This window comes from Hemiscyllium ocellatum, chromosome 5, assembly GCF_020745735.1.
Source record: "Hemiscyllium ocellatum isolate sHemOce1 chromosome 5, sHemOce1.pat.X.cur, whole genome shotgun sequence".
NCBI classification, from domain to species: Eukaryota; Metazoa; Chordata; class Chondrichthyes; order Orectolobiformes; family Hemiscylliidae; genus Hemiscyllium; species Hemiscyllium ocellatum.
Window position 1 is genome coordinate 141,202,805 of NC_083405.1, and position 27,123 is coordinate 141,229,927.

General features: G+C 51.6%; 1 protein-coding gene across 3 annotated transcripts in view; it reads left to right on the forward strand.

Moving 5' to 3' along the window:
* The window catches only part of LOC132815911 (nuclear receptor-binding protein 2-like), a 66,393-nt gene that overhangs the window by 21,414 nt on the left and 17,856 nt on the right, over window positions 1-27,123 (forward strand). For 2 of the 3 annotated variants that reach the window (XR_009644719.1, XM_060825289.1), the window contains exons 5-14: window positions 1-9; window positions 3,232-3,326; window positions 6,913-6,936; window positions 14,996-15,079; window positions 18,558-18,616; window positions 19,664-19,759; window positions 22,684-22,816; window positions 23,000-23,102; window positions 23,646-23,696; window positions 26,284-26,419. The exon at window positions 1-9 is cut by the window's left edge and continues 32 nt beyond it. Coding sequence is in view for 2 of the 3 variants with exons in the window: in XM_060825289.1 (XP_060681272.1) it covers window positions 1-9; window positions 3,232-3,326; window positions 6,913-6,936; window positions 14,996-15,079; window positions 18,558-18,616; window positions 19,664-19,759; window positions 22,684-22,816; window positions 23,000-23,102; window positions 23,646-23,696; window positions 26,284-26,419 (790 nt within the window). In the remaining variant the exon portion in view is untranslated. The remainder of the gene's footprint in view (window positions 10-3,231; window positions 3,327-6,912; window positions 6,937-14,995; window positions 15,080-18,557; window positions 18,617-19,663; window positions 19,760-22,683; window positions 22,817-22,999; window positions 23,103-23,645; window positions 23,697-26,283; window positions 26,420-27,123) is intronic. The other variant, XM_060825290.1, reaches the window with a different exon arrangement.

The following is a 27,123-nucleotide window of genomic DNA, read 5'->3' on the forward strand; positions in this document are numbered from 1 at the left end:
TGCTCTCAGGTTAGTCGTTCCTCTTGCTTCATCTGGTATCTTCTGACAGGTCCCAGGGCCGTAGTACAGTTTGTGAAGAAAGTTGCTCCCAGTCTGTGTGTCACTCTGTCCTCCCTCTCTGCCCGTTCACTGAGTATTCAGTTTGTTCATGTACATGAGAACAAGGATGGAGAATGGGTATTGGTTTGGAGATATATGATCAGCTGGGTGCTTCCAGAATGTTCTGGAAAGACTTGGTTCTGTTCTGCTGGATTATCTGACTTTGAACTGGGTCCAAGCAGATGCCTTTTTGGTGGAAACTGTGATGATCAGGAGGTGAACAGCAGGAGAGGCGCCAGCCGAGTGATCTTGTCACCAGGGTATTAATGCAGAGACCCTGTGAATATTCCAGGGAGTCAGGTTTGAATGGTGTTAAATGATGACGGTGTAACAATTGTGGATGACTCCTTCACTCACCACATTTAGGGAATGATTGCTGCCATTCCATACCTGGTCAGGTGAGTCCATGACACTGATGTGACTCTGATGTTAATGTTGATCTAATCACCAATGCCCATATCCTGAGAATAAAATGTTTATATAAATGTAATTGCCCATCACCAGGAGTGGCTCGGCTGCAGTATTACTGACAGAGCTGGTCAGCTCCTAAAGGACAGAGCTGCTGGACTGGGTCTGCAGCAGGTGGAGACGGAACCAACAAGAGGGGAAAAACACACTCGACCTCATCCTTACCAATCTGCCAGCTGCAGATGTATCTGTCCCTGACAGTATCGGTAAGAGAGATCACCGCACTGTCCTTGTGGAGACAAAGACCCACCTTCACATTGAGAATACCCTCCATCGTGTCGTGTGGCACTATCCCCGTGCTAAATGGGTCAGACTTCAGTCTGATCCAGCAACTTCACACTGGGCATCCAGGGGGCACTGTGGGCCATCAACAGCAGCAGAACTGTACTCCAGCACAGTCTGTAACCTCATGGCCTGGCATGTCCCCCACTCACCCATTACCATCAACCAGGGGATCCACCCCGGTTCAGTGCAGAGTGCAGGAGGGCATGCTGGGAGCAACACCAGGCGTACCTGAAGATGAGGTATTGATCCTCAGTAAAGTGATGGACGGTGTCAGTAACAGAGCTACCAAGCAGCACCTGCTCAGCAATAACCTGCTCAGTGACGTCCAGTTTGGGATCCCCCAGGGTCACTCAGCTCCTGACCTCATTCCAGCCTTGGGTCAAACATGGACAGAAGAGCTGGATTCCAGAGGGGAGGGGAGAGGGACAGCCCTTAACATCAGGGCTGGATTCAACCGAGTGTGGCATCAAGGAGCCCTGGCAAAACTGGACTCACTGGGTGTCAGGGGACAAACTCTCCCCTGGTTAGAGTCATACCTGACACAGAGGACGATGGTGGTGGTTGCGGACGGTCTGTCATCTCAGCTCCAGGACATCTCTGCAGGGGTTCCTCAGGGTAGTGCCCTAGGCCCAACCATCTTCAGTCTGGATCAGTGGTGCTGGAAGAGCACAGCAGTTCAGGCAGCATCCAAGGAGCAGTACATCAATGACCTTCCCTCTGTCATAAGGTCAGAGGTGGGGATGCTCGCTGATGGTTGCAGAGTCCAGCCCCGTTCACGTCTCCTCAGACACTGAAGCAGCCCGTGCCCAAACACAACAAGATCTGGACAGTATCCAGGCTTGGGCTGACAAGTGCAAATGTGTTGCTGGTCAAAGCACAGCAGGCCAGGCAGCATCTCAGGAATAGAGAATTCAACGTTTCGAGCTTCATCAGGGCTGACAAGTGACAAGTAACACTCACACCACACAAATACCAGGCTATGACCATCTCCAATTAAAGATAATCTAACCACCACCCTTTGACATTCAATGGTGTTACCATCACTGAATCCCCCACTATCAATATCCCGAGGGTGACCAGTGACCAGACACTCACTTGGACTCACCACATGAACACAGCGGCTACAGGAGCAGGTCAGAGGCTGGGAATCCTGCAGCGAGTAACTCCCTTCCTGACTCCCCAAAGCCTGTCCACCATCTACAAGGGACAAGGCAGGAGGGGGATGGAATACTCCCCAATTGCCCTGGACGGGGGCAGCTCCAATAACACTCAAGAAGCTCAATACCATCCAGGACAAAGCAGCCGCTTGATTGGCACCACATCCACAAACACCCACTCCCTCCCTCCCCCACCCACACTCAGTAACAGCAGTGTGTACCGTCCCCTCCCTCCCCCCACCCACACTCAGTAACAGCAGTGTGTACCATCCCCTCCCTCCCCCACCCACACTCAGTAACAGCAGTGTGTACTATCTACAAGATGCACGGCAGAAACTCACCAAAGATCCTCAGACAGCACCTTCCAAACCCACACCCACTTCCATCTAGAAGGACAAGGGCAGCAGATACACAGGAACACCACCCCCTGCAGGTTCCCCTCCGAACCACTCTCCATCCTGACTGGGAAATATATCACCGTTCCTTCACTATCGCTGGGTCAGAATCCTGGGTCAACTCAGCACATGGACTACAGCGGGTCAACAAGGCAGCTCACCCCCACCTTCTCAAGGGGGCAATTAGGGACGGGCAATAAATGCTGGGCCCAACTGAAGACACCCACATCCCGGGAGTGAATGAAGTATTGAGTGTGGGGAGGGGGTTTTTCACTGTTCATTGTACGATCAGGGAGATAGAGGGGTTTTGGGGCTAATAGTTTGTTAAATAGCCTGTCCTGCTTAGTCGGGGGGGGGGTTATTTGGGGGGTGTGTGTGTTTGGAGGGGGTTGGGGGGGTGTTTAGGGTGGTTGGGGGTGTGTGTGTCTGGGGTGAGTGTTTGGGGGGGTTTGGGGGTGTGTGTGTGTTTGGGGGGATGAGTATTTGGAGGGGTGTTTGGGGGAGTGTGTTTGGGGGGTGTTGGGAGGGTTATTTGGGGGTGATGAGTGTTTGGGGGGTGTGTTTGAGGGGTGAGTATTTGGAGGGGTCTTTGAGGGTGTGTGTTTGGGAGGGGTTGGGGGTGTGTGTTTGAGGGGTAAGTGTTTGGGGGGATTGGGGGTGTGCTTGGGGGGTGAGTATTTGGAGGGGTGTTTGGGGGGAGTGTGTTTGGGGGGTGTTGGGAGGGTTATTTGGGGGTGATGAGTGTTTGGGGGTGTGTGTGTTGAGGGGGGTGTATGTGTTGAGGGGGGGTGATGGATTAATGTCTGAATGTGTTCCCACTCCCTCAGTTACCTTCACGCCTGGGAGCCCCCCCTCATTCATGGAACTCTCACCTGTGACACCATCTTCATTCAACACAACGGTCTCATCAAGATCGGATCAGGTGACACATTACCCCCCTCCCCAACCCCCTCCCCTATCCCCCACCCCCTATCCCCCAGTCCCCTCCCCCATCCCCCTCCCCTCAACCCCCTCCCCATCCCCCTTCCCATCCCCCTTCCCCTCCCCCTTCCCCTCCCCCTTTCCCCACCCTCTCCCTTTCCCTACCCTCTCCCTTTCCCCACCCTCTCCCCTCCCCCTCCCCTTCCTCTTCCTCTCCCCATCCCCCTCCCCTTTCCTCTCCCCATCCCCCTCCCCTTTCCTCTCCCCATCCCCTTCCCCTTCCTCCCCCCATTCTGCTCCCCGTCCCCCTCCTCCTCCCCCTCCTCCTCCCCCTCCCCCTCCTCCACCCCCTCCCCCTCCTCCACCCCCTCCCCCTCCTTCACCCCCTCCTCCACCCCCTCCCCATCCCCTTCCCCATCTCCATCCCCATCCCCCTCCCCATCCTCCTCCCCATCCTCCTCCCCATTCCCCCTCCCCATTCCCCCTCCCCATTCCCCCTCCCCATTCCCCCTCCCCATTCCCCCTCCCCATTCCCCCTCCCCATTCCCCCTCCCCATTCCCCCTCCCCATTCCCCCTCCCCATTCCCCCTCCCCAACCCCCTCCCCCTCCCCCATCGCCCTCCCCCATCGCCCTCCCCCATCGCCCTCCCCCATCGCCCTCCCCCATCCCATCCCCATCCCCCTCCCCCTCCTCTTCCCCCTCCTCATCCACCTCCCCATCCCCCTCACCTCCCCATTCCCCCCTCAGCTACCTTATCCTGCTCCCACCTGCCTCACCGTCCTCCTCCCCCATCCTCCCGATACTTTCCCCTGCAACTGGAAGAGATGGGGGTGGTGGCATGACTGGGAGTAGGGGGATGGTGAGCCGGGGGTGAGGCATGTGGGGGGAGGGTGTGGTGGGGATTCGGGATAAAGGGGTGGGGTGGTGGTGGGTGAAGGTATGTGTGTGGGGTGGGTGAGGTGTGTGAGGAGAGGGCTGTGTGGAGAAGAGGGGGTTTTGTGTGGGGGTTGGGGGTGAAGATGTGTGAGGGAGTTGGGGGTGTGGGGGAAGGGGGTTTGTTGTGGGGGGTGGGCTGTGTGGGCGGTGGTTGGTGGGGTGTGGGGGAGTGGGGGTGTGTAGGAAGGGGGTTTGTTGTGGGGGTGGGCTGTGTGAGCGGTGGTTGGTGGGGTGGGGGTGTGTGGGAAGGGGGTTTGTTGTGGGGGTGGACTGTGTGGGTGGTGGTTGGTGGGGGTGTGGGGGAGTGGGGGCGTGTGGAAAGGGGGTTTGTTGTGGGGGTGGGCTGTGTGAGCGGTGGTTGGTGGGGGAGTGGGGGATGGGGGTGTGTTGTGGGGGTGGGCTGTGTGAGCGGTGGTTGGTGGGGGAGTGGGGGATGGGGGTTTGTTGTGGGGGTGGGCTGTGTGAGCGGTGGTTGGTGGGGTGGGGGTGTGTGGGAAGGGGGTTTGTTGTGGGGGGTGGGCTGTGTGAGCGGTGGTTGGTGGGGTGGGGGTTGGTGAGGGATCTGGGTGACTGAGTGGGCATCTCTCAGGCCTGTCTCTGTGGCTGTGCCGTGTTCAGGGCCCCCTCACTGCCATCACTATTTTGCCCCTCACAGACGTCGAGGTTCCTCAGCGACAGGGGGCAGCTCTGGGTCAATGCTGAGGGGGCAGAGTCAGCAGTGGGAGTATCTCTGAACCCAGGCAGTGACCACCCAGTGCTGCCTGTCTGCTCCTGGTCTCACTGTCAATCTCAGCTCCTGGTCATGCACCCTCTATGTCTATGTAACTCCTTCCAGAAGCTGTGTGTCCCTCACTCGCACCTGATCTGGGTCTCGGACATGGTCACCATGTTGTGGGGATTGGGAAGACAAGCTGCCTCCCTGTACCCACCCAGACAGCGTGTGTGTGTGTGTGTGGGGGGGGGAGGCGAGAGGAGTTGGGGGTTCTGGAGGCGGAGAATACCAGGCCGTCAGGAACAGGAACAAGAGCAGGCCATTCGGCCCCTCAAACCTGCTCCACCATTCAACAGGATCATGCCTGATCAGACATTCCTCATGTCCCCTTTCCCCGACAGATCACAAATCTGTCCAGCTCAGCCTTAAATATACACAAGGGCTGTGTCCCCCCCACGGCTCTCTGGGGCAGGATGTACTAAAGACACCCAATCCTCTGGGAGAGGAAATTCCTTCCCATCTCAGTCTTCAATTGGCCCTTTTGTTCTGAGACTCTGCCCTGTGGTCCTACCCAGGGAACAGGGGGGAGCAGACCTTCAGCCCACGCGGGCTGTGCTATCTCACAATCCCACAAAGTGATATTCCCAATTACATTTCTGAATTTCTTTGAACATTTTAGTTTTTGTTATAGTGTTCCTTCCAGGCTGCAAATCTTTTTAAAAAATAGTTATTGAGGATTGGTGTCAGCAAATGACATCAACATATAAAGACAGTCCATTCACCCGACTGCACCTGAACTGAGTGGATAGCTCAGACATTACCCCTTCAGTGATCTGACAGAGACCCCAGATTCCATGGATTAGAAACATTCATTAGTTAGAGCTCCATGCAACCCTCTGGGAGAGAAGCCAAACTGAAACTGGATCCAGTGGGACAGGATCCAGTGGGCCTGGGATCAGTGAGAGGGGTTCCAGTGGGCCTGGGGCCTGTGGGACAGGATCCAGTGGGCCTGGGGTCAGTGAGTCAGGATCCAGTGGGCCTGGGGCCTGTGGGACAGGATCCAGTGGGCCTGGGGCCTGTGAGAGGGGTTCCAGTGGGCCTGGGGTCAGTGAGAGGGGTTCCAGTGGGCCTGGGGCCTGTGGGACAGGATCCAGTGGGCCTGGGGTCAGTGAGTCAGGATCCAGTGGGCCTGGGGCCTGTGGGACAGGATCCAGTGGGCCTGGGGTCAGTGAGTCAGGATCCAGTGGGCCTGGGGCCTGTGGGACAGGATCCAGTGGGCCTGGGGTCAGTGAGAGGGGATCCAGTGGGCCTGGGGTCAGTGAGACAGGATCCAGTGGGCCTGGGGTCAGTGAGACAGGATCCAGTGGGCCAGGGGCCTGTGAGAGGGGATTGACCTGGATCCCTCAAGATTGTCATGTCAGCTGTTTCTCCTGGCGTTGGGCAACAGTCTGATTTCCCATGTCCCTCTCCTCCCCCTCATCCCCCTGCCCAGGGAGTGAGTAGTGGGTAGTGAGCTGTTAGTACCTCCAGCCTCACTCACTGAGGACCCTCACAGTCAGCGAAACCCTGCAAAACATAAACTGTCAGGGAAATAACCCAGTGAAAAGTTTGTACATTTACTCACCTTCATCTCTCTCTCCTCCTCTCTCCCCCTCCCCCTCACTCTCTCTCCCCTCCTCCTCCCTTCCTCCACCTCCAACTCTGACCCTCCTCCTCTATCTCCCTCTCCCCCCTCCCCCTCCCCTCCCTCTCTCCCCTGCCCTTCTCTCCCCCACCTCCCTCCTGCATCTCCCTCTCCCCCTCTCTCTCCTCCCCACCTCCACTCCCCCCCTTCCCTCCCTCTCTCTCCCTGCCCCTGTCTCCCTCTCTCCCCCTGCCCCTCCCTTCCTCCCTCCCTGTGACGTGCGGATATTCCCGGACTCTCCGATAATGTCCCAGTCTGGCACAGGATGTTTGTCAATGGTGAGCCTCTTTATTCAATGCCTGTATTTATTTGTTTGTTTGTTTGTTTATTCCTGTTCATGTCTTCATGGGAATTCTCTCATTTCTGACTCTGGGTGAAGTGAGAGGATGGACAGAGCCACCCCATCAGTTGGTGAGGAACTGGAGTCAGGAAATCCTGAAAACTCTCCAGGACCCAGTAAACCTCCTCCCAGGGGACTGAAGGAAGTGCCTGTGGAAGTAATCGGGTCATTGCTGTTCATTGTCCAAGGTTCAAAACAGTTCCTACTGATTGTACCGGAGCTAATGTGAGCCCATTGTATAACACAAACTGGGAATGACAGACCAGCGAGCCTGACGTTGGGAATGGGGAATAGGCTAGAGTCCGTTCTGAAGGCAGTTGGAAAACAGCAACAAGATTGGACACAGTCAGCGTGGATTTATAAAAGGGCAGTGAGGCTTTGATGAATCAGCTGGAATTCTTCCCAGAGGTAACCAGGAGAATTGATCACATGGAACTTGTGGTTGACTTGGACATTTATAAAGCTTCTGTCAAAGTCCCACATTAGAGATTACTGAGTAAAATTAACGCGTGTGGAATTGGGGGGTTCCATACTGAGATGGATAGAAAACTGAGGTGACAAATAGGAGACAAAGAGGAGTAATAAACGGGTCTTTTACCAAGTCACAGGCAGTGACCAGTGGGCTACCCCAGGGATCAGTGCTTGGACTGTAAGTCTGCGTGGAGATACGGCAGGTGGTGACGGTGAGTGTGTGGGTACAGCAGGTGGTGACGGTGAGTGCGTGGGTACAGCAGGTGGTGACGGTGAGTGTGTGGGTACAGCAGGTGGTGAAGAAGGTAAATGGGGTGTTGACCTTCGTAGCGAGAGGATTGGGGTTCAGGAGCAGGGATGTCTTGCTGCAGTTATACAGGGCCTTGGGGAGACCACACCTGGAGGACAGTATCCACTTTGGTGGCAAGAACAGGAAGGCAAATTACTACCTCAATGGAGTAAATTTAGGTAAAGGGGCAGTACAGAGAGATCTGGGTGTTCTTGTACACCAGTCAATGAAGGTAAGCATGCAGGTACAGCAGGTAGTGAAGAAGGCTAATAGCAGGCTGGCCTTCATAACAAGAGGGATTGACTATAGAAGCAAAGAGGTTCTTCTGCAGCTGTACAGGGCCCTGGTGAGACCACACCTGGAGTACTGTGTGCAGTTCTGGTCTCTAAATTTGAGGAAAGACATTCTGGCTATTGAGGGAGTGCAGCGTAGGTTCACGAGGTCAATTCCTGGAATGGAGGGAGTTTCAAAGACTGAGAGGGGGTCTGATTGAGACATATAAGATTATTAAAGGATTGGACACTCTGGAGGCAGGAAACATGTTTCCGCTGATGGGCGAGTGCCGAACCAGAGGACACAGCTTAAAAATACGGGTTAGACCATTTAGGACAGAGATGAGGAGAAACTCCTTCACCCAGAGAGTGGTGGGTGTGTGGAATGCTCTGCCCCAGAGGGCAGTGGAGGCCCAGTCTCTGGATTCATTTAAGAAAGAGTTGGATAGAGCTCTCAAGGAATCAAGGGGTATGGAGATAAGGCAGGAACAGGATACTGATTAAGGATGATCAGCCATGATCATATTGAATGGTGGTGCAGGCTCGAAGGGCTGAATGGCCTACTCCTGCACCTATTGTCTATTGTCTCTTGTATATTGTCATAGTGTGTCGGTCTGGTCTCTGTATCTGAGGAAGGATGTCCTGGTGATGGAGGGAGGGTAGCGGAGGGTCACCAGACTGATTCCTGGGATGGCAGGATCTGACACCAGAGCAGTGACTGGATTGGTTCGGATGATATTCATTGGAGTTGGGAAAATGAGAGGAAACTGCTCAGAAACCTGTAAAATTCTAACTGGATTAGGCAGGGTAAAGGCAGAAAGATGTTCCTGATGTTGGGGAAGGGGTCCCAGTCTCAGGATATGAGGCAGACCCTTCAGGACTGAGCTGAGGAAGAATGTCTTCACCTAGAGAGTAGGGGAGCTGGGGAATTCTCTCCCACAGGAAGCTGTTGGGGCCAGTTCATTCGATATATTCAAGAGGGAGCTGGACGTGACCCTTGCATTGAGTTTAATGTTAAGAGTTTGTGAGGCCATTCAGCATTCGAACAGCAGTGGGGTAGAAACGGTTTCAAAACTGGCTGGTGCGTGTGTTCAGGATTGTGGCTAAAGGGCTCAAAGGGTATGACCGTACTGAATGGTGGCACAGGTTTGAAGGGCTGAATGGCCTCCTCCTGTTCCTATTTTCTGTGTTTCCATGTTCTGGAACCAGGAGTCAGAGTCAGAGGGGAAAGGGTGAACCATTTCAGACAGAAAAGAGAAGACCAGCCTTCAGCCTGAGAGTGGAGACCTCCCTGCAGGAGAACGTGGCTGAGGCCAAAGCTCTGAATGTTTTCAACGAAAGGATCAGATATTGTTCTTACAGCGGAAGGGGTCAAAGGAGGGGGTGGGAGGGTGGGACAAAGCAGGAACAGGGAACTGAGATTGCGTGCTGAAAATATGTTGCTGGTTAAAGCACAGCAGGTTAGGCAGCATCCAAGGAACAGGAAATTCGACGTTTTGGGCCAGAGCCCTGATGAAGGGCTCTGGCCCGAAACGTCGAATTTCCTGTTCCTTGGATGCTGCCTAACCTGCTGTGCTTTAACCAGCAACACATTTTCAGCTGTGATCTCCAGCAGCTGCAGACCTCACTTTTTACACTGAGATTGCATGGTCAGCCATCATCGTATTGGCTGGTGGAGTAGGCATCGAAGGGCCGAAGGGCCTCCTCCTGAAGCTGTTTTCCATATTTTTATGTTTAGTCGTGAATAATGGTGGACAATGAAACAACCTTTCATATAAGACATGTCAGAAATAAGGTGATAAACTGAGAGCAGGGATCAGCATTTGGACCTTTGATGCTGTGGCCATTACTGAGACTTGGATATTAGAGGAGCAGGAATGTTCCAGGGTTTAGATGTTTCAAAAAGAATAGAGGGGGTGGTAAAAGAGGTGGGGAGGGGCAATGGTATTGCTAATCAGAGATATAATCACAACTACAGAAAGGGGTGTTATCGAGGAGGGTTTGTCTACAGAGTCAGTCTGGGTAGGAGTCAGAGACAGGAATTGGGAGTTTTCTACAGACTCCCCCAATAACAACAGAGACACAGAGGAGGTTGTTTAGGGAGCACTTGCTGATAGGGCGGACAGCTCTGTCCCAGTGAGGCAAGGAAAAGCTGGTAGGGTGAAAGATCCTTGGGATGACAAGGAACATCCACTGTAAATGCCAGAGGAAAGATCACAGAAGCGCTTCACAGGAGGCTCCCAAGCACTGAGGATGGCACCTAGAAAGGGGACGAAACGTCTGCAACACAAACTCCCAGCTCGGCGAACAGAACCACAACAACGAGCACCCGAGCTACAAATCTTCTCCCAAACTTTGAATGTGGAATATCTAGTCAAGAGGAAGAAGGAAGCTTACTTAAGGTGGAGGAAGCAAGGATCTGACAGGGCTCTAGAGAGTTACAAGGTAGGCAGGAAGGAACTGAAGAATGGGCTTAGGAGAGCGAGAAGGGACGTGGAAAAGCTTTAGTGGGTAGGATTACGGAAAACCTTAAGGCATTCCACACTTATGTGAGGAACAAGACAATGATTAGAGTGAGGATAGGGCCCATCAGGGATAGTGGAGGGAACTTGTGCCTGGGTTGGAGGAAGTAGGGGAGGTCCTGAATGAAAACTTTGCTTCAGTATTCACTACTGAGAGGGACCTTAATGTTTCTGATGACAGCATGAAACAGACGACCTTGCTAGAACAGGTTAATGTTAAGAAGGAGGATGCGCTGAACATTTTGAAAAACGTAAGGAGAGATAAATCCACTGGACCAGACGGGATATACCCAAGGTTTCTACAGTAAGTGAGGGAAGAGATTGCTGCGCCTTTGGCGATGATCTTGCATCCTCACTGTCCACTTAGGTAGTGCCAGATGATTGGAGGGTGGCAAATATTATTCCCCTGTTCAAGAAAGGGAATAGGGATAATCCTGGGAATTACAGACCAGTCAGACTTAAGTCTGTGGTGGGGAAAGTATTGGAGAGAATTCTGAGAGACAGGATTTATGATTACTTGGAAAACCATTGTTTGATTAGAGATAGTCAGCATGGCTCTGTGAAGGGCAGGTCATGCCTCACAAACCTTACTGAATTCTTTGAGGATGTGACAAAACACACTGATGAAGGTAGAGCAGTGGATATGGTGTACGTGGAGTTTAGCAAGGTGTTTGATAAAGTTCCCCATGGTAGGCTCATTCACAAAGTAAGGAGGCTTGGGATACAGGGAAACCCGGCTGTCTGGATACAGAATTGGCTGGCCCATAGAAGACAGAGGGTGGTGGGAGATGGAAAGTATTCTGCCTGGAGCTCGGTGACCAGTAGTGTTCCACAGGGATCGGTTCTGGGACCTCTGCTCTTTGTGATTTTATAACTGACGTGATGAGGAAGTGGAAGGGTGGGTTAATAAGTTTGTTGATGACATGAAGGTTGGGGGAGTGGTGGATAGTGTGGAGGGTTGTTGTAGGCTGTAACGGGACATTGACAGGATACAGAGCTGGGCTGAGAAGTCGCAGATGGAGTTCAACCTGGAAAGGGTGAAGTGATTCACTTTGGAAGGTGGAATTTGAATACAGGTTCCAGGGTTAAAGGCAGGATTCTTGGCAGTGTGGAGGAACAGAGGGACCTTGGGGTCCACGTACATAGATCCCTCAAAGTTACCATCCAAGTTGATAGGATTGGTAAGAAGGTGGATGGTGTGTTGGCTTTTATTATCAGGGGGACTGAGTTTAAGAGCCGTGAGGTTCTGCTGCAGCTCTACAGAGCCCTGGTTAGACCACACTTGGAATATTGTGTTCAGTTCTGGTCACCTCATTATAGAAAGGATGTGGAAGCTTTAGAGAGGGTGCAGAGGGGATTTCCCAGGAAGCTGCCTGGACTGGAGGGTGTGTCTGATGGTGAAAGGCTGAGGGAGCCAGGGCTTTTCTCATTGGAGTGAAGGAGGATGGGAGGGGCCTTGAGAGAGATGTACAAGATGGTGGGAGGCCGAGATAGAGTGAATAGCCAGAGACTTTTCCCCAGGGTGGAAATGGCTATCACGAGGGGACATCATTTTAAGGTGTTTTGAGTAAGGTTTCGGGGCGATGTCAGAGGTAGGTTCTTTACAGAGAGTGGGGGGTGGGTGGGATGTACTGCCAGCGGTGGGTGTACAGTCAGAGACATTAGGGACATTTAAGTGACTCTTGGCTAGGCCCATGGATGATAGTACAATGAAGGGAATGTCGGTTACTCTGACCTTAGAGTAGGATAAACATCGAGGGCTGAAGGGCCTGTACTGTGCTGTACTGTTCCATGTTCTAACTCAGTCGGGGAGGAGGCTTCACAAATCTCCCCCTCCTCAATGATGGAGGGGCCCAGCACATCAGGGCTAAAGATAAGGCTGAACCTTTCACAGCAATCTCCAGCCAGCAGTGCTGAGTGGATGATCCATCTCAGCCTCGTCCAGTGGTCCCCAGCGTCACAGACACCAGGCTCCAGCCAATTCGATTCCCTCCACGTGATATCAAGGAACGGTTGGAGATGCCGGATACTACAGAGGCTGTGGGCCCTGACAACGTTCCGGTAATAGGCTTAAATATTTGTGCTCCAGAACTTGCCACTCCCTGAGCCAAGCTGTTCCAGTACAGTTACTACACTGGCATCGACCCAACAATATGGAAAATTGTCCTGTATATAAAAAGCAGGACAAATCCAACCCGGCCAATTCCCGTCCCGCAGTCTACTCTCGATCCTTGTTTGTACAATCAATGGGAGGCCACTCAGACCCGTGAGCCTGACCCACCATTCTATTGGATTATGGCTGACCTGATCTTAACATGAACTGTACATTCCTGTATCTCCCTGATAATCTGTCACCCTCTGCATCATCACAAAGCTACCTCCCTCTACCTTAAAATTATCTAAAAGTTCTGCCTGCACTGCCTTTGGAGGAAGGGACTTCCCAATACTCTCACTCTCTCAGAGAAATCCTGTTTCCTCACGGCTGGTTTAACTGGCAGCCCTCTCCCTGTCTCTGTGTTGTTATTGTGAGGCAGTCCGAGGGACTGGACTGACTAACCCGGACACCATCTTGGGTCCTGCTCATCGCCGAGCAGCATCTTCCTCCGGAGTATCCACTCCACTTTCCCTCATTCCCAGAGAGATGAGAAATACCAGGATATCTCTCACTGATATCCTTATTAAGGTCAAGGACATCAGACAGGATCCAGAACTATAATGGATTACAACGCATTGTCTCACGCTCCCTGTCTCACGCTCCCTGTCTCACGTTCCCTGTCTCACGTTCCCTGTCTCACACTCCCTGTCTCTCACTCTCTGTCTCTCACTCTCTGTCTCTCACTCTCTGTCTCTCACTCCCTGTCTCACATTCCCTGTCTCTCCCTGTCTCTCACTCTCTGTCTCACACTCCCTGTCTCTCACTCTCTGTCTCACACTCCCTGTCTCTCACTCCCTGTCTCACATTCCCTGTCTCTCACTCCCTGTCTCACACTCCCTGTCTTACACTCCCTGTCTCTCACTCCCTGTCTCTCGCTCCCTGTCTCTCGCTCCCTGTCTCTCGCTCCCTGTCTCTCGCTCCCTGTCTCACACCCTGTCTCTCACTCCCTGTCTCACACTCCCTGTCTCACACTCCCTGTCTCACACTCCCTGTCTCTCGCTCCCTGTCTCACACTCCCTGTCTCACACCCTGTCTCTCACTCCCTGTCTCACACTCCCTGTCTCACACTCCCTGTCTCTCACTCCCTGTCTCTCGCTCCCTGTCTCTCGCTCCCTGTCTCTCACACCCTGTCTCTCGCTCTCTGTCTCACACTCCCTGTCTCTTACTCCCTGTCTCTCGCTCCCTGTCTCACCCTCCCTGTCTCTCGCTCCCTGTCTCACACTCCCTGTCTCTCGCTCCCTGTCTCTCGCTCCCTGTCTTTCGCTCCCTGTCTCTCACTCTCTGTCTCACGCTCCCTGTCTCACGCTCCCTGTCTCTCGCTCCCTGTCTCTCGCTCCCTGTCTCACACTCCCTGTCTCACACCCTGTCTCTCGCTCTCTGTCTCACACTCCCTGTCTCTCACTCCCTGTCTCTCGCTCCCTGTCTCACTCTCCCTGTCTCTCACTCCCTGTCTCACACTCCCTGTCTCACACTCCCTGTCTCTCGCTCCCTGTCTCTCGCTCCCTGTCTCTCGCTCCCTGTCTCTCGCTCCCTGTCTCACGCTCCCTGTCTCACGCTCCCTGTCTCTCGCTCCCTGTCTCTCGCTCCCTGTCTCTCGCTCCCTGTCTCTCGCTCCCTGTCTCTCGCTCCCTGTCTCACGCTCCCTGTCTCTCGCTCCCTGTCTTTCGCTCCCTGTCTCTCGCTCTCTGTCTCACGCTCCCTGTCTCTCGCTCCCTGTCTTTCGCTCCCTGTCTTTCGCTCCCTGTCTCTCACTCTCTGTCTCTCGCTCCCTGTCTCTCGCTCCCTGTCTCTCGCTCTCTGTCTCACGCTCCCTGTCTCTCGCTCCCTGTCTTTCGCTCCCTGTCTCTCGCTCCCTGTCTCTCGCTCCCTGTCTCTCGCTCCCTGTCTCTCACTCCCTGTCTCACACTCTCTGTCTCTCACTCTGTCCTCTGTCTGTGCCTTGCTCTCCCTCCCTCTCTCTCTCGTTCAGTCTATGTCCCTCCTCATGTTTCTGTTTCTCTCCGTCTGTTTATCTGCCTCTCACTGTCTTTATCTCTATCTTTGTCTCTTTATTTGTCCCGGCCTGTGTTTGACTCCCTTCCTCTCTCTGTGTCCCCCGTCTCCTAACTATCTCTTTTTCCTCACTCTCACTTCCCTTGTCTCTCCTCTCTCTCTCTCTCTCTCTCTCTCTCTCTCTCCCTGTCTGTCTATCTCTCTCGCTCTCTCACACACACACATATCTGATCGTTTCATGCTGTCTTTGTGGTTTTTGGGTTATTGGTAAATTATTTTTCTGTTTTGGCTCCCAGTTCTAGCGGATTCCCCGAAGCCCTCACTGAGAAGCCCCAGGGAACAGCAGAAGATTCGACATTTCTTTGCTCCAGAGTACGATGGTAAATAGGCCGGCACGGTGGCTCAATGGTTAGCACTGCCGCCTCCCAGCACCAGGGACCCAGGTTCAACTCCAGCCTCAGGCCACTGTCTGTGTGGAGTGTGCACATTCTCCCCGTGTCTGCGTGGGTTTCCTCCGGGTGCTCCGGTTTCCTCCCACAGTCCAAAGATGTGCAGGTCAGGGAAGGGATAAGGTCGGGGTGTGAGTCTGATTGAGATAGTCTTTGGAGGGCACAGTGTGGATGTGATGGGCTGAGTGGCCTGATTCCATGCTGTCAGGATTCTATGAAATGCAGAGCGCTGTGTGTCAGGGTCTTCCCGAAGAATTAATCCGGGGGAGAGCATCTGGAGCTGGAACCTTACACACAGCGGGGGGCGGGGAGGTGAAAGGACAGAGACCGGGATCATTATTTAGGGTCAGTTAGAGCAGGACAGAGAGCTTTAGATCAGTGGGACCCTGGAGCTGACCCTGGGGGAGATGGGCTGTGAACCGAAGTGGGTCTCCGTTCCTTGTGGGGTTGGGGTGGGGACGGGTCACGAATGTTACTGGAGAAGGTTTAACTTAATTCATGTTATTGCCTCAGATAAATCAGACAAAGTAATTGGTGGCCAAACCTGTGACTGCCTTTAAAGAGCCTCAAACATCCCCTCCGCCACTGACACTCACACTCACTGACCACACCCCAGTGTTGGGACAGATATCTAACAGCGATGAGGCAGAATACAGGGGGGGGTGGGGGCCTTGGTGACACGGTGCAATGAGAACAACCCCTCTTTCAATGTCGGCAAAACTAAACAACTGATCACTGACTTCAGGAAGAGAGGAGGAGGACGTACCCCCCATCTACATCAACGGAGTGGAGGTTGAGAGGGTGGAGAGGGTCAAGTTTCTCAGTGACGGTAACTGACAGCCCGTCCTGGCCTTCCCACGTAGATGTGATGGTCAAGAAGGTACAACAACAACTCTTCCTCCTCGGGCAGCTCAGGAAATCCAGCGTGTCCATAAGGACCCTCACCAACGTCTCCAGGTACAGCATTGACACCATCCTGTCCTGGTGGGTAACGGCCTGGTACAGTAACTGTGAGAAACTACAGAAGGTGGTGTGCACAGCCCAGACCATCACAGAAGCCAACCTTCCATCCATGGACTCCATTTACACGGCTCACTGCCGCAGAAAGGCTGCCAACATCATCAAAGACCCATCACACCCCGGGAATGATCTCCTACACCCTCTTCCATCAGGCAGAAGGTACAGAAACCTGAACACACGCACCAACAGGTTCAGGAACAGCTCCCTCCCGTCCGTTATTAGACTGATGAATGGAATCTCTAACCTCAAATCTAATGTTGCTCTTGGTTTGTGTCCCTCCTGTGCAGTGTGACCTGTGTGCCTCACTCTCTATGAGCACCCGATAGTCTGTATGTTCCTGTATACTACGATCTGCCTGTACTGCTCACAAACAAGGCCTTTCACTGTACTTCGGTACAAGTGACTACAACTGATCAAAATCAAATTGACAAGATACACGGCAGAAATTCACCCAGACTCCTTCGACAGCACCTTCCAAACCCACCACCATCACCACCCACCTCTCACAACAAAATGAAAAGAGAGTTGAGCACAGTCTGAGATAATTTCAGTGATAGTAAGGCCATCAAATGCCATGGAGCTGGTGGTTTGATTCTCTCTTGTTGAGGTGGAGATGGTCATTGCCTGGCCGGGCAGGTCACTGAGCAGGTTATTGCTGAGCAGGTTCTGTTTAATAGCTCTGTTACTGACACCGTCCATCACCTCTACTGAGGATCGAGGGGAGACTGATGGGGTGGGAATTGGCCGGTTGGATTTGTCCAAACAGCAGGCCAGTGTCGTAATTCGTTGAAGTCGAGTTGGCCCGATGATAATTGTGGGGGATGTTGTGGGTATGACCAGAACTGGACATCCTGGACAGAGTGACCACATAAACTGCATCAAACACTGAAACAAAACCAGAAATTGGTGGAAACGGCACTCTGAGGAAGGGTCACTCAACCCAAAACATTAACTCTGCTTTCTCTTGAGAGATGCTGCCAGACCTGTTGAGTTTCCCCAGCAATTGTTGCCAAACAGCATCTCTCTCTCTCTGTCTCTCTCTCTGTCTCTCTCTCTGTGCCTCCCTGTCTTTGGACATCATGAGGAGCCATATTTGTGTGGGTCTGGAGTCACGTGGAATCCAGACCAGAATAGGATGGCAGTCCCCGACCCTAAAGGACATGAGTGACCCAAGTGGGATTTTCCAAACAGCAACAATGGATTCATGATTATCATTAGACACACAATTCCAGATTTTAGTTCATTGGATCCAAATTCCACCAACTTCCATGATGGGATTTGAACCTGGCTCCACAGGTTCACCTGGATCTTTGGATAAATTGCCCCATAATAACATTACTAGGCCATCAGCTCCTGATCAATTGTATTGAAGTCACTACGAGCAGATGACCCATGCTGCTGTTCCCAGGAAGGAGTCTCCCAGAGATTTGGGATTTATAACCGTGTTCACGTGACCACATTGAATCAGGGAGGTGTGCAGTACGGAAACAGACCGTCCAATCAAATTCATCCCTGCTGACCAGATATCCTCAATTATGGACAGCGAAGAGGGTTACCTCAGATTACAACAGGATCTGGACCAGATGGACCAATGGGCTGAGAAGTGGCAGATGGAGTTTAATTCAGATAAATGTGAGCTGCTGCATTTTGGGAAAGCAAATCTTAGCAGGACTTATACACTTAATGGTAAGGTCCTGGGGAGTGTTGCTGAACACAAAGACCTTGGAGTGCAGGTTCATAGCTCCATTAAAGTGGAGTCACAGGTCGATAGGATAGTGAAGGTGGTGTTTGGTATGCTTTCCTTTATCGGTCAGAGTATTGAGTACAGGAGTTGGGAGGTCATGTTGCGGCTGTACAGGACATTGGTTAGGCCACTGTTGGAATATTGTGTGTAGTTCTGGTCTCCTTCCTATTGGAAAAATGTGAAACTTGAAAGGGTTCAGAAAAGATTTACAAGGATGTTGCCAGGGTTGGAGGATCTGAGCTACAGGGAGAGGCTGAACAGGCTGGGGCTGTTTTCCCTGGAGCGTCGGAGGCTGAGGGGTGACCTTATAGAGGTTTACAAAATTATGAGGGACATGGATAGTCTAAATAGACAAAGTCTTTTCCCTGGGGTCGGGGAGTCCAAAACTAGAGGGCATAGGTTTAGGGTTAGAGGGGAAAGATATAAAAGAGACCTAAGGGGCAACATTTCCACACAGAGGGTGGTACGTGTATGGAATGAGCTGCTAGAGAGTGTGGTGGAGGCTGGTACAATTGCAACATTTAAGAGGCATTTGGATGGGTATATGAATAGGAAGGGTTTGGAGGGATATGGGCCGTGTACTGGCAATTTTACTCTTCTGTTGTTTTCGGACATTGCCTCTTACTTTTCCCCTTGTGCTTCTAGGCCAGGGTAAGGATACGACAGCGCTGGACATATTTGCATTTGGAATCTGTGCCCTGGAGGTGAGACGCTGAGAGGGATCGCAAAGCAGAAACCAATCAGAATCTCATACACCTCGATCGAATCTCCCTCAGTACCCCCCGCACCGAGGAGATTCTCCAACCTTACCGTGTCAGTCTCTGTGTCTCAGTGTCTGTCAGTCTCTGTGTGTCAGTGTCTGTCAGTCTCTGTGTGTCTGTATGTGTCAGTCAGTCTCTGTGTCAGCGTGTGTCAGTCAGTCTCTGTGTCAGTGTGTGTCGGCCAGTCTCTGCATGTCTGTCTGTTTGTCAGTCTTGTGTATCAGTGTGTGTCTGTCAGTCTCTGTGTATCAGTGTGTGTCTGTCAGTGTGTGTCTGTCTGTCTCTGTGTGTCAGTGTGTGTCTGTCAGTCTCTGTGTGTCTGTGTGTGTCAGTCAGGCTCTGTGTCAGTGTGTGTCTGTCAGTCTCTGTGTGTCAGCATGTGTCTGTCAGTCTCTGCGAGTCTGTCTGTTTGTCAGTCAGTCTCTGTGTCTCAGTGTGTGTCTGTCAGTCTCTGTGTGTCTATGTGTATCTGTCAGTCTCTGTGTCTCAGTGTTTGTTTGTCAGTCTCTGTGTGTCAGTGTGTGTCTGTCAGTCTCTGTGTCAGTGTGTGTCTGTCTGTCTCTGTGTCAGTCAGTGTGTGTCTGTCGCTGTGTGTCTGTGTGTGTCTGTCTGTCTCTGTGTGTCAGTCTCTGTGTCAGGGTGTTTCTGTCAGTCTCTGATAGTGTGTGTCTGTCAGACTGTGTGTCTGTGTGTGTCTGTCAGTCTCTGTCTCAGTGTGTGTCTGTCAGTCTTTGTGTCTGTCTCTGTGTGTCTGTCAGTCTCTGTGTGTCAGTGTATGACTGTCAGTCTTTGTGTCAGTGTGTGTCGGTCAGTCTCTGTGTCAGTGTGTGACTCTCACTCTCTGTGTCAGTGTGTGACTGTCAGTCTCTGTGTGTCTCAGTGTGTGTCTGTCAGTGTGTGGCTGTGTGTCGGTTGTTATGTGACATGATATCTTTGCACACTAGCCTGTGGTTGTACCCCGGTGTTGATGTGTTTGTGGGTTTCTGTCAGATGGCTGTTTTGGAGGTACAGAGGAATACAGACAACAGTGTCTCTCCCGAATCCATCGCCAGTGCCAGCCGATCCCTTGGGAACCCTCTGATGAAGGTGAGGACGAGCATCAATGACATGACACCACATTCAGGGGCATTAGCTACACTGAGACTCCAGGATATACATCCTTCCTGCTGGGAGGACAGAGTATATTTTTTGTATATTGCAAAGAGAGGAATATTTGTCCTTACGTTGAGGGCATAAGGCAAGAGGGTGGGGTATATACAAGAGTCATAGAGATGCACAGCAGGGAAACAGACCCTTCGGTCCAACCTGTCCATGCCGACCAGATATCCCAACCCAATCTAGTCCCACCTGCCAGCACCTGGCCCATATCCCTCCAAACCCTTCCTATTCATATACCCATCCAGATGCCCCTTAAATGTTGCAATTGTACCAGCCTCCACCACTTCCTCTGGCAGCTCATTCCATACACGTACCACCCTCTGTGTGAAAAAGTTGCCCCTTAGGTCTCTTTTATATCTTTCCCCTCTCACCCTAAACCTATGCTCTCTAGTTCTGGACTCCCCGACCCCAGGGAAAAGACTTTGCCTATTTATCCAATCCATGCCCCTCATAATTGTGTGAACCTCTATAAGGTCACCCCTCAGCCTCCGACGCTCCAGCCTGCAGTATTCCCAATCTCTGACCTGCTCTGGGAGCCACGATGTTTAAGTGGTGAGTCCTGGTGAGTTTCTGATCAATGATAACCCCCAGGATGTTGATAGTGGGGGACTCTGTGATGATAACACCTTTGACTATCAAGGGGCAGTGGTTAGATTGGCTCTCTTGTTCAGCTGGAGGGTGGGAGTATTTGCTGTTAGCTCCCTGTATTACTATGCAATCGTTTTCTCTGCTGGGTGTGGTATATTTGGATTTTCAGAATGCTTTTGATACAGTAACTGAGTGAGAGGTTAGTGGGCTCGAAGGTGACCTGATCGAGGTTTCCTTAATCAGAATAAGGGCGGGACAGAGCAGACAGGGAGAAACTATTCCTGCTCAGACAAGGAACAAGAACGAGAGGGAGGTACACTTAAAATCACGTGAAAACAAAGTGAGGGTGATATGTGAGGAAATATGTTGTGGTGGTGGATGGTGAGGGTCTGGGGGCAGTGTCGAGTGGGGCATTGGAGGATGGTGTGGATGGAATAGCACACAGGGGTCTGAGGGAGAAGCAGGAGATTGGGGCATAGCTACAAACTGAGGGGTGATAGATTTAAGACAGATGTCAGAGGCAGGTTCTTTACTCAGACAGTGGTAAGGGGGTGGAATGCCCTCCCTGCCAATGTAGGTAACCCAGCCACACGAGGGAGATTTAAACAGTCCTTGGATTAGCACATGGATGATGATGGGATAGAACATAGAACAATACAGCACAGAACAGGCCCTTCGGCCCTCGATGTTGCACCGACCTGTGAACTATTCTCAGCTCGTCCCCCTACACTATCCCAAAATTATCCATGTGCTTATCTAAGGATTGTTTAAATCTCCCTAATGTGGCTGAGTTACCTACATTGGCAGGTAGGGCATTCCACGCCCTTACCGCTCTCTGAGCAAAGAACCTGCCTCTGACATCTGTCTTAAATCTATCACCCCTCAATTTGTAGTTGTGCCCTCCCCCCTCCCCCACCGTACACGCTGATGTCATCATCCTAGGAACAAGACTTGCCCTGTCTACCCTATCTAATCCTCTGATCATCTTGTATGTCTCTATCAAATCCCCTCTTAGTTCTCCAATGAGAACAGACCCAAGTCTCTCAGCCTTTCCTCATAAGACCTTCCCTCCAGACCAGGCAACATCCTGGTAAATCTCCTCTGCACCTTTTCCAATGCTTCCACATCCTTCCTGAAATATGGGGACCAGAACTGTACACCATATTCCAAGTGCGGCCGCACCAGGTGTTTTGTATAGTTGCAGCATGATATTGTGGCTCCGGAACTCAATCCCTCTACCAATGAACCCTAACACACCGTGTACCTTCTTAACAGCACTATCCACCTGGGTGGCAACTGTCAGGGATCTATGTACATGGGACTCCAAGATCCCTCTGCACATCCACACTACCAAGAATCTTTCCATTGACCCAGTACTCTGCCTTCCTGTTATTCTTCCCAAAGTGCATCACCTCACATTTAGCTGCATTGAACTCCATTTGCCACCTCTCAGCCCAATTCTGCAGTTTATCCAAGTCCCCCTGCAACCTGTAACATTCTTCCACACTGACCACTACTCCACCGACTTTAGTGTCATCTGCAAACTTACTAATCCATCCACCTATGCCTGCGTCTAAGTCATTTATGAAAATGACAAGCAGCAGTGGTCCCAGAACAGACCCTTGTGGCACATGTGGCATTGTGGATAGTGTAGGGGGATGGGCATGGATTAGTTCACAGGTCGGTGCGACATCAAGGGCCGAAGGGCCTGTTCTATGCTGTATTGTTCTGTGACCTTCCCTTGATGAAGCCGCGCACTTCCAAGTTCTTCCCAATCTCATCCTTAACAATGAACTCTAAAATCTTCCCAGTGACCGAGCTCAGGCTAACCTGTCTCCTCCCTCCCTCCCTCCTTACACAGGGCTGTTGCATTAGCCCTTTTCCAGTCCTCGGGACCATCCCTGACTCCAGTGGTTCCTGAAAGATCACACCAATGTCTCTCCAATCTCCTCAGGTATTTCCTTCAGAACTCTGGGTTATCATCCCTCAGACCTTCCAGCTTCCCCAGCTCCCTTCTCCTTAGTGATGGCCTCTGCCCTCACCTCTGCCCCTCTGATTCTCTTGAAGTTCTGGTGTGTTGCTGGGGTCTTCCACCTCAGTGAAAACTGATGCAATGTACCGGCTCAGTTCCTCCGCCATTTCTCGGTTCCCCAAAGGGTGGATGTACATATTCGGTGGTATACATTCCATCGTGCGGTGAACCTGTTCAGGATCTTCTGTCTGTTGCGAGCTGAGCTCTGTGTGTTTTTTGTGTGTGTTTTTAGGAATTTATCCAGAAATGTTTAGCTCGAGACCCAGCGCAGCGTCCGAGTGCTCACCAGCTGCTTTTCCATCGCGTTCTCTTTGAGGTTCACTCCCTGAAACTGCTGGCTGCCCACTCCCTCATCAATAACCAGGGTGAGTGGTTACTGTACACACAGGCACAGCATCTGAGAGACCACCACACACCATTCCAGGCTAGACCCTCCTTTCAGGGGACTGAGATCCCATTCCTGGAGTCCCTTCCACCATTAGGTCCGAAACGGGAATGTCGGCTGATGATTGGTGAAGTTAGTTGTGTGATTTACCTCCTTGTTACAGGAATGCTGCACGATAACTGTGTGGAGGAGCTGACCAGGAAGATTCGCCCCAATACGCTGATGGCTGAAATTCACCATGGGAACCGTGCTGGAGTACAGTGGACGTAAGAGATTGCTGCAGTGCCATTGGCCGATAGGGAGGACAGGCCACACAGTCAGTCCGTCCCACCTTACACCCAGGACAGGCCGAATCTCAATCACCAAGTGCTCAGGACTGAGTCAGCATCAGACAGAGAGGACCCCAACCAAAACCAGCACTGACCGACTGGGGTCACTCACTGACTGTCCGCCCGGGGTCACTCACTGACCGCCCGACTGGGGTCACTCCCCGACCAACCGGGGTCACTCACTGACCGTCCGAGGTCACTCACTCACTGACCGACGGGGTGTGGCGAAGGGTCAGTGGAAATCTGGGCTGTAGGAATCTGCTTCCCATTCACTGACACAAAAACAGAAATTGCTGGAAAAGCTCAGCAGGTCTGACATTGGAGAGAAATGTGAATAAGGAGGGTCCCTGGACTCAAAGTGTGAGCTCTGGGTTCCCTGCACAGATGAGCTTTAGAAGCAGTTCTGTTTGTGATTGTGATTGACAGCATCTGCTGTTCCCAGGGGTTTGGGTCTTTCTGATGGTGCTTCCTCTGTCACAGGTATTCCCACGTCTCCCCATTGGAACTGGACAAATTCCTGGAGGATGTGAAGTGAGTTTTTGTAAATGGCTAATCAGTACAAGAGATGAGAACATAGAACATTCCAGCACAGTACAGGCCCTTCGGCCCTCGATGTTGCGCTGACCTGTCATACCAATCTGAAGCCCCTCCCACCTACACTATTCCATGTACATCCATATGTTTGTCCAATGACGACTTAAATGTACTTAAAGTTGGCGAATCTACTACCGATGCAGGCAAAGCATTCCATACCCTTACTACTCTCTGAGTAAAGAAACTACCTCTGACATCTGTCCTATATCTATCACCCCTCAATTTAAAGTTGTGTTCCCTCGTGTTTGCCGTCCCCATACTTGGAAAAAGGCTCTCCCTGTCCACCCTATCTAACCCTCTGATTATCGTGTATGTCTCTATAAAGTCACCTCTCAACCTTCTTCTCTCTAACGAAAACAGCCTCAAGGCCCTCAGCCTTTCCTCGTAAGACCTTCCCTCCATACCAGGCAACATCCGAGTAACTCTCCTCTGCACCCTTTCCAAAGCTTCCACATCCTTCTTATAATGCTGTGACCAGAGCTGTACGCAATACTCCCAAGTGTGGCCGTACCAGAGCTTTGTACAGCTGCAGCATAACCTCCTGGTTCCGGAACTCAATCCCTCTCTTAATAAACGCTAAAACACCGTCTGCCTTCTTAACAACCCTGTCAACCTGGGTGGCAACTTTGAGAGACTTATGTACACAGACACCTAGATCTCTCTGCTCAGCTACACTCCCAAGAATCTTACCAAGAGCCCAGTGTCTGCATTCCTGATGTTCCTTCCCAAAAACTGTTTTAGAATCAGGGACTTTTATCGGATGGAGGGAGGCCGTTCATCATGTCCTGGAATATTTACTCAGCCTGTCCCACTCTCCAGCTCTATCTCCATCATCCTCTACATTTGGATACAGAACTGTCTCAAAGGTAGAAGACAGAGGGTGGTGGTGGAGGGTTGTTTTTCAGACTGGAGGCCTGTGACCAGTGGAGTGCCACAAGGATCGGTGCTGGGTCCTCTACTTTTTGTCATTTACATAAATGATTTGGATGCGAGCATAAGAGGTACAGTTATAATTTTGCAGATGACACCAAAATTGGAGGTGTAGTGGACAGTGAAGAAGGTTACCTCAGATTACAACAGGATCTGGACCAGATGGGCCAATGGGCTGAGAAGTGGCAGATGGAGTTTAATTCAGATAAATGTGAGGTGCTGCATTTTGGGAAAGCAAATCTTAGCAGGACTTATACACTTAATGGTAAGGTCCTAGGGAGTGTTGCTGAACAAAGAGACCTTGGAGTGCAGGTTCATAGCTCCTTGAAAGTGGAGTCGCAAGTAGATAGGATAGTGAAGGTGTTTGGTATGCTTTCCTTTATTGGTCAGAGTATTGAGTACAGGAGTTGGGATGTCCTGTTGCGGCTGTACAGGACATTGGTTAGGCCACTGTTGGAATATTGCGTGTAATTCTGGTCTCCTTCCTATCGGAAAGATGTTGTGAAATTTGAAAGGGTTCAGAAAAGATTTACAAGGATGTTGCCAGGGTTGGAGGATCTGAGCTACAGGGAGAGGCTGAACAGGCTGGGGCTGTTTTCCCTGGAGCGTCAGAGGCTGAGGGGTGACCTTATAGAGGTTTATAAAATCATGAGGGGCATGGATAGGGTAAATAGACAAAGTCTTTTCCCTGGGGTGGGGGAGTCCAGAACTAGAGGGCATAGGTTTAGGGTGAGAGGGGAAAGATAAAAAAGAGACCTAAGGGGCAACTTTTTCACACAGAGGGTGGTACGTGTATGGAATGAGCTGCCAGAGGATGTGGTGGAGGCTGGTACAATTGCAACATTTAAAAGGCATCTGGATGGGTATATGAATAGGAAGGGTTTGGAGGGATATGGGCCGGGTGCTGGCAGGTGGGACTAGAGTGGGTTGGGATATCTGGTCAGCATGGACGGGTTGGGCCGAAGGGTCTGTTTCCACGCTGTACATCTCTGTGACTCTATTTGCTTCCTGCTTGTACCTGCAGGCTAATTTTGACTGAGTCATCAACAAGGGGCACCCAGGTTCCCATGGCGATGGTCTTAGCCACTCACCCAACCTGTCCATGTCTTCCTCACGTCTCCCTGCATTCCCTCACACTCACATTCCCAATGAGTCCTGTCTCATCCACAAACTAGTATTATATTTAATCCCCACATCATTGGTGGAGATTGTGAACACTGGGGGGTTCAGGATTTGCTGCGTAATCTGAAGCAGGCTCAGCACCGATGACCGAGAGCGAGAGTCTGCTGTCGGTTGGGGCAGTGACTGATCATTAATGGATCGCCAATTGAACCAGGTAGTACAGGACTCTGTGAATCCTGGGGTGACAGGCAATACCCTGACAGCTCAGCACGATCCCACTGTCTGTCTTCCTTCAGTGTCCTTCTCACAAACACTTCCCCTCTCTCTCTGGCTGACTGATGTGGAACACCCACGCTCTCTCTCTCTTTTTCTCTCTCTATCTTTCACTCTCTCTCATTGTCTCTCTCATTCCCTGACTCGTTCTGTCTCTGTCTCTTGTTTCACACTCTCTCTCCACCTCTCTCTGATACAGGAATGGGATCTACCCTTTGATGAATTTTTCCTCCCATCGCCCACACCATTTGTTCTGGCCACACGTCCATCCCCCGGAGGTCCCGGACCTGGTGAAATCTCCAATCGTGGAGCACCATGATCAGGAAACCAGGAAGGTGAGGGAGTATCTGCGGGGGGGGGGAGCTGGCATTGCTGGCACAGTGTGTGGGTGTGTGTCTGTGGCTGTGTACGCACATGCCTGTGCATGTCTGTCTCTATGCATGTGGGTGGATGTGTGTGTGCGCATGTGTGTGGAGTGTCTGTATGTGGGTGCGTGGGTGTGTGTGTCTGTGGGTGGTGTGTGGATGTGTGTGTGTGTATATATGGGCATGTGTGTCTGTGCATGTGTATTTCGGAATGGCAGGCAGTGACCAGTGGGGTACCGCAGGGATCAGTACTGGGACCGCAGCTTTTTACAATATATGTTAATGATATAGAAGATGGTATCAGCAATAACATTAGTAAATTTGCTGATGATACAAAGCTGGGTGGCAGGGTGAAATGTGAGGAGGATGTTCGGAGATTACAGGGTGACCTGGACAGGTTAGGTGAGTGGGCAGATACATGGCAGATGCAGTTTAATGTGGATAAATGTATGGTTATCCACTTTGGTGGCAAGAACAGGAAGGCAGATTACTACCTCAATGGAATCAATTTAGGTAAAGGGGCAGTACAGAGAGATCTGGGTGTTCTTGTACACCAGTCAATGAAGGTAAGCATGCAGGTACAGCAGGTAGTGAAGAAGGCTAATAGCATGCTAGCCTTCATAACAAGAGGGATTGAGTATAGAAGCAAAGAGGTTCTTCTGCAGCTGTACAGG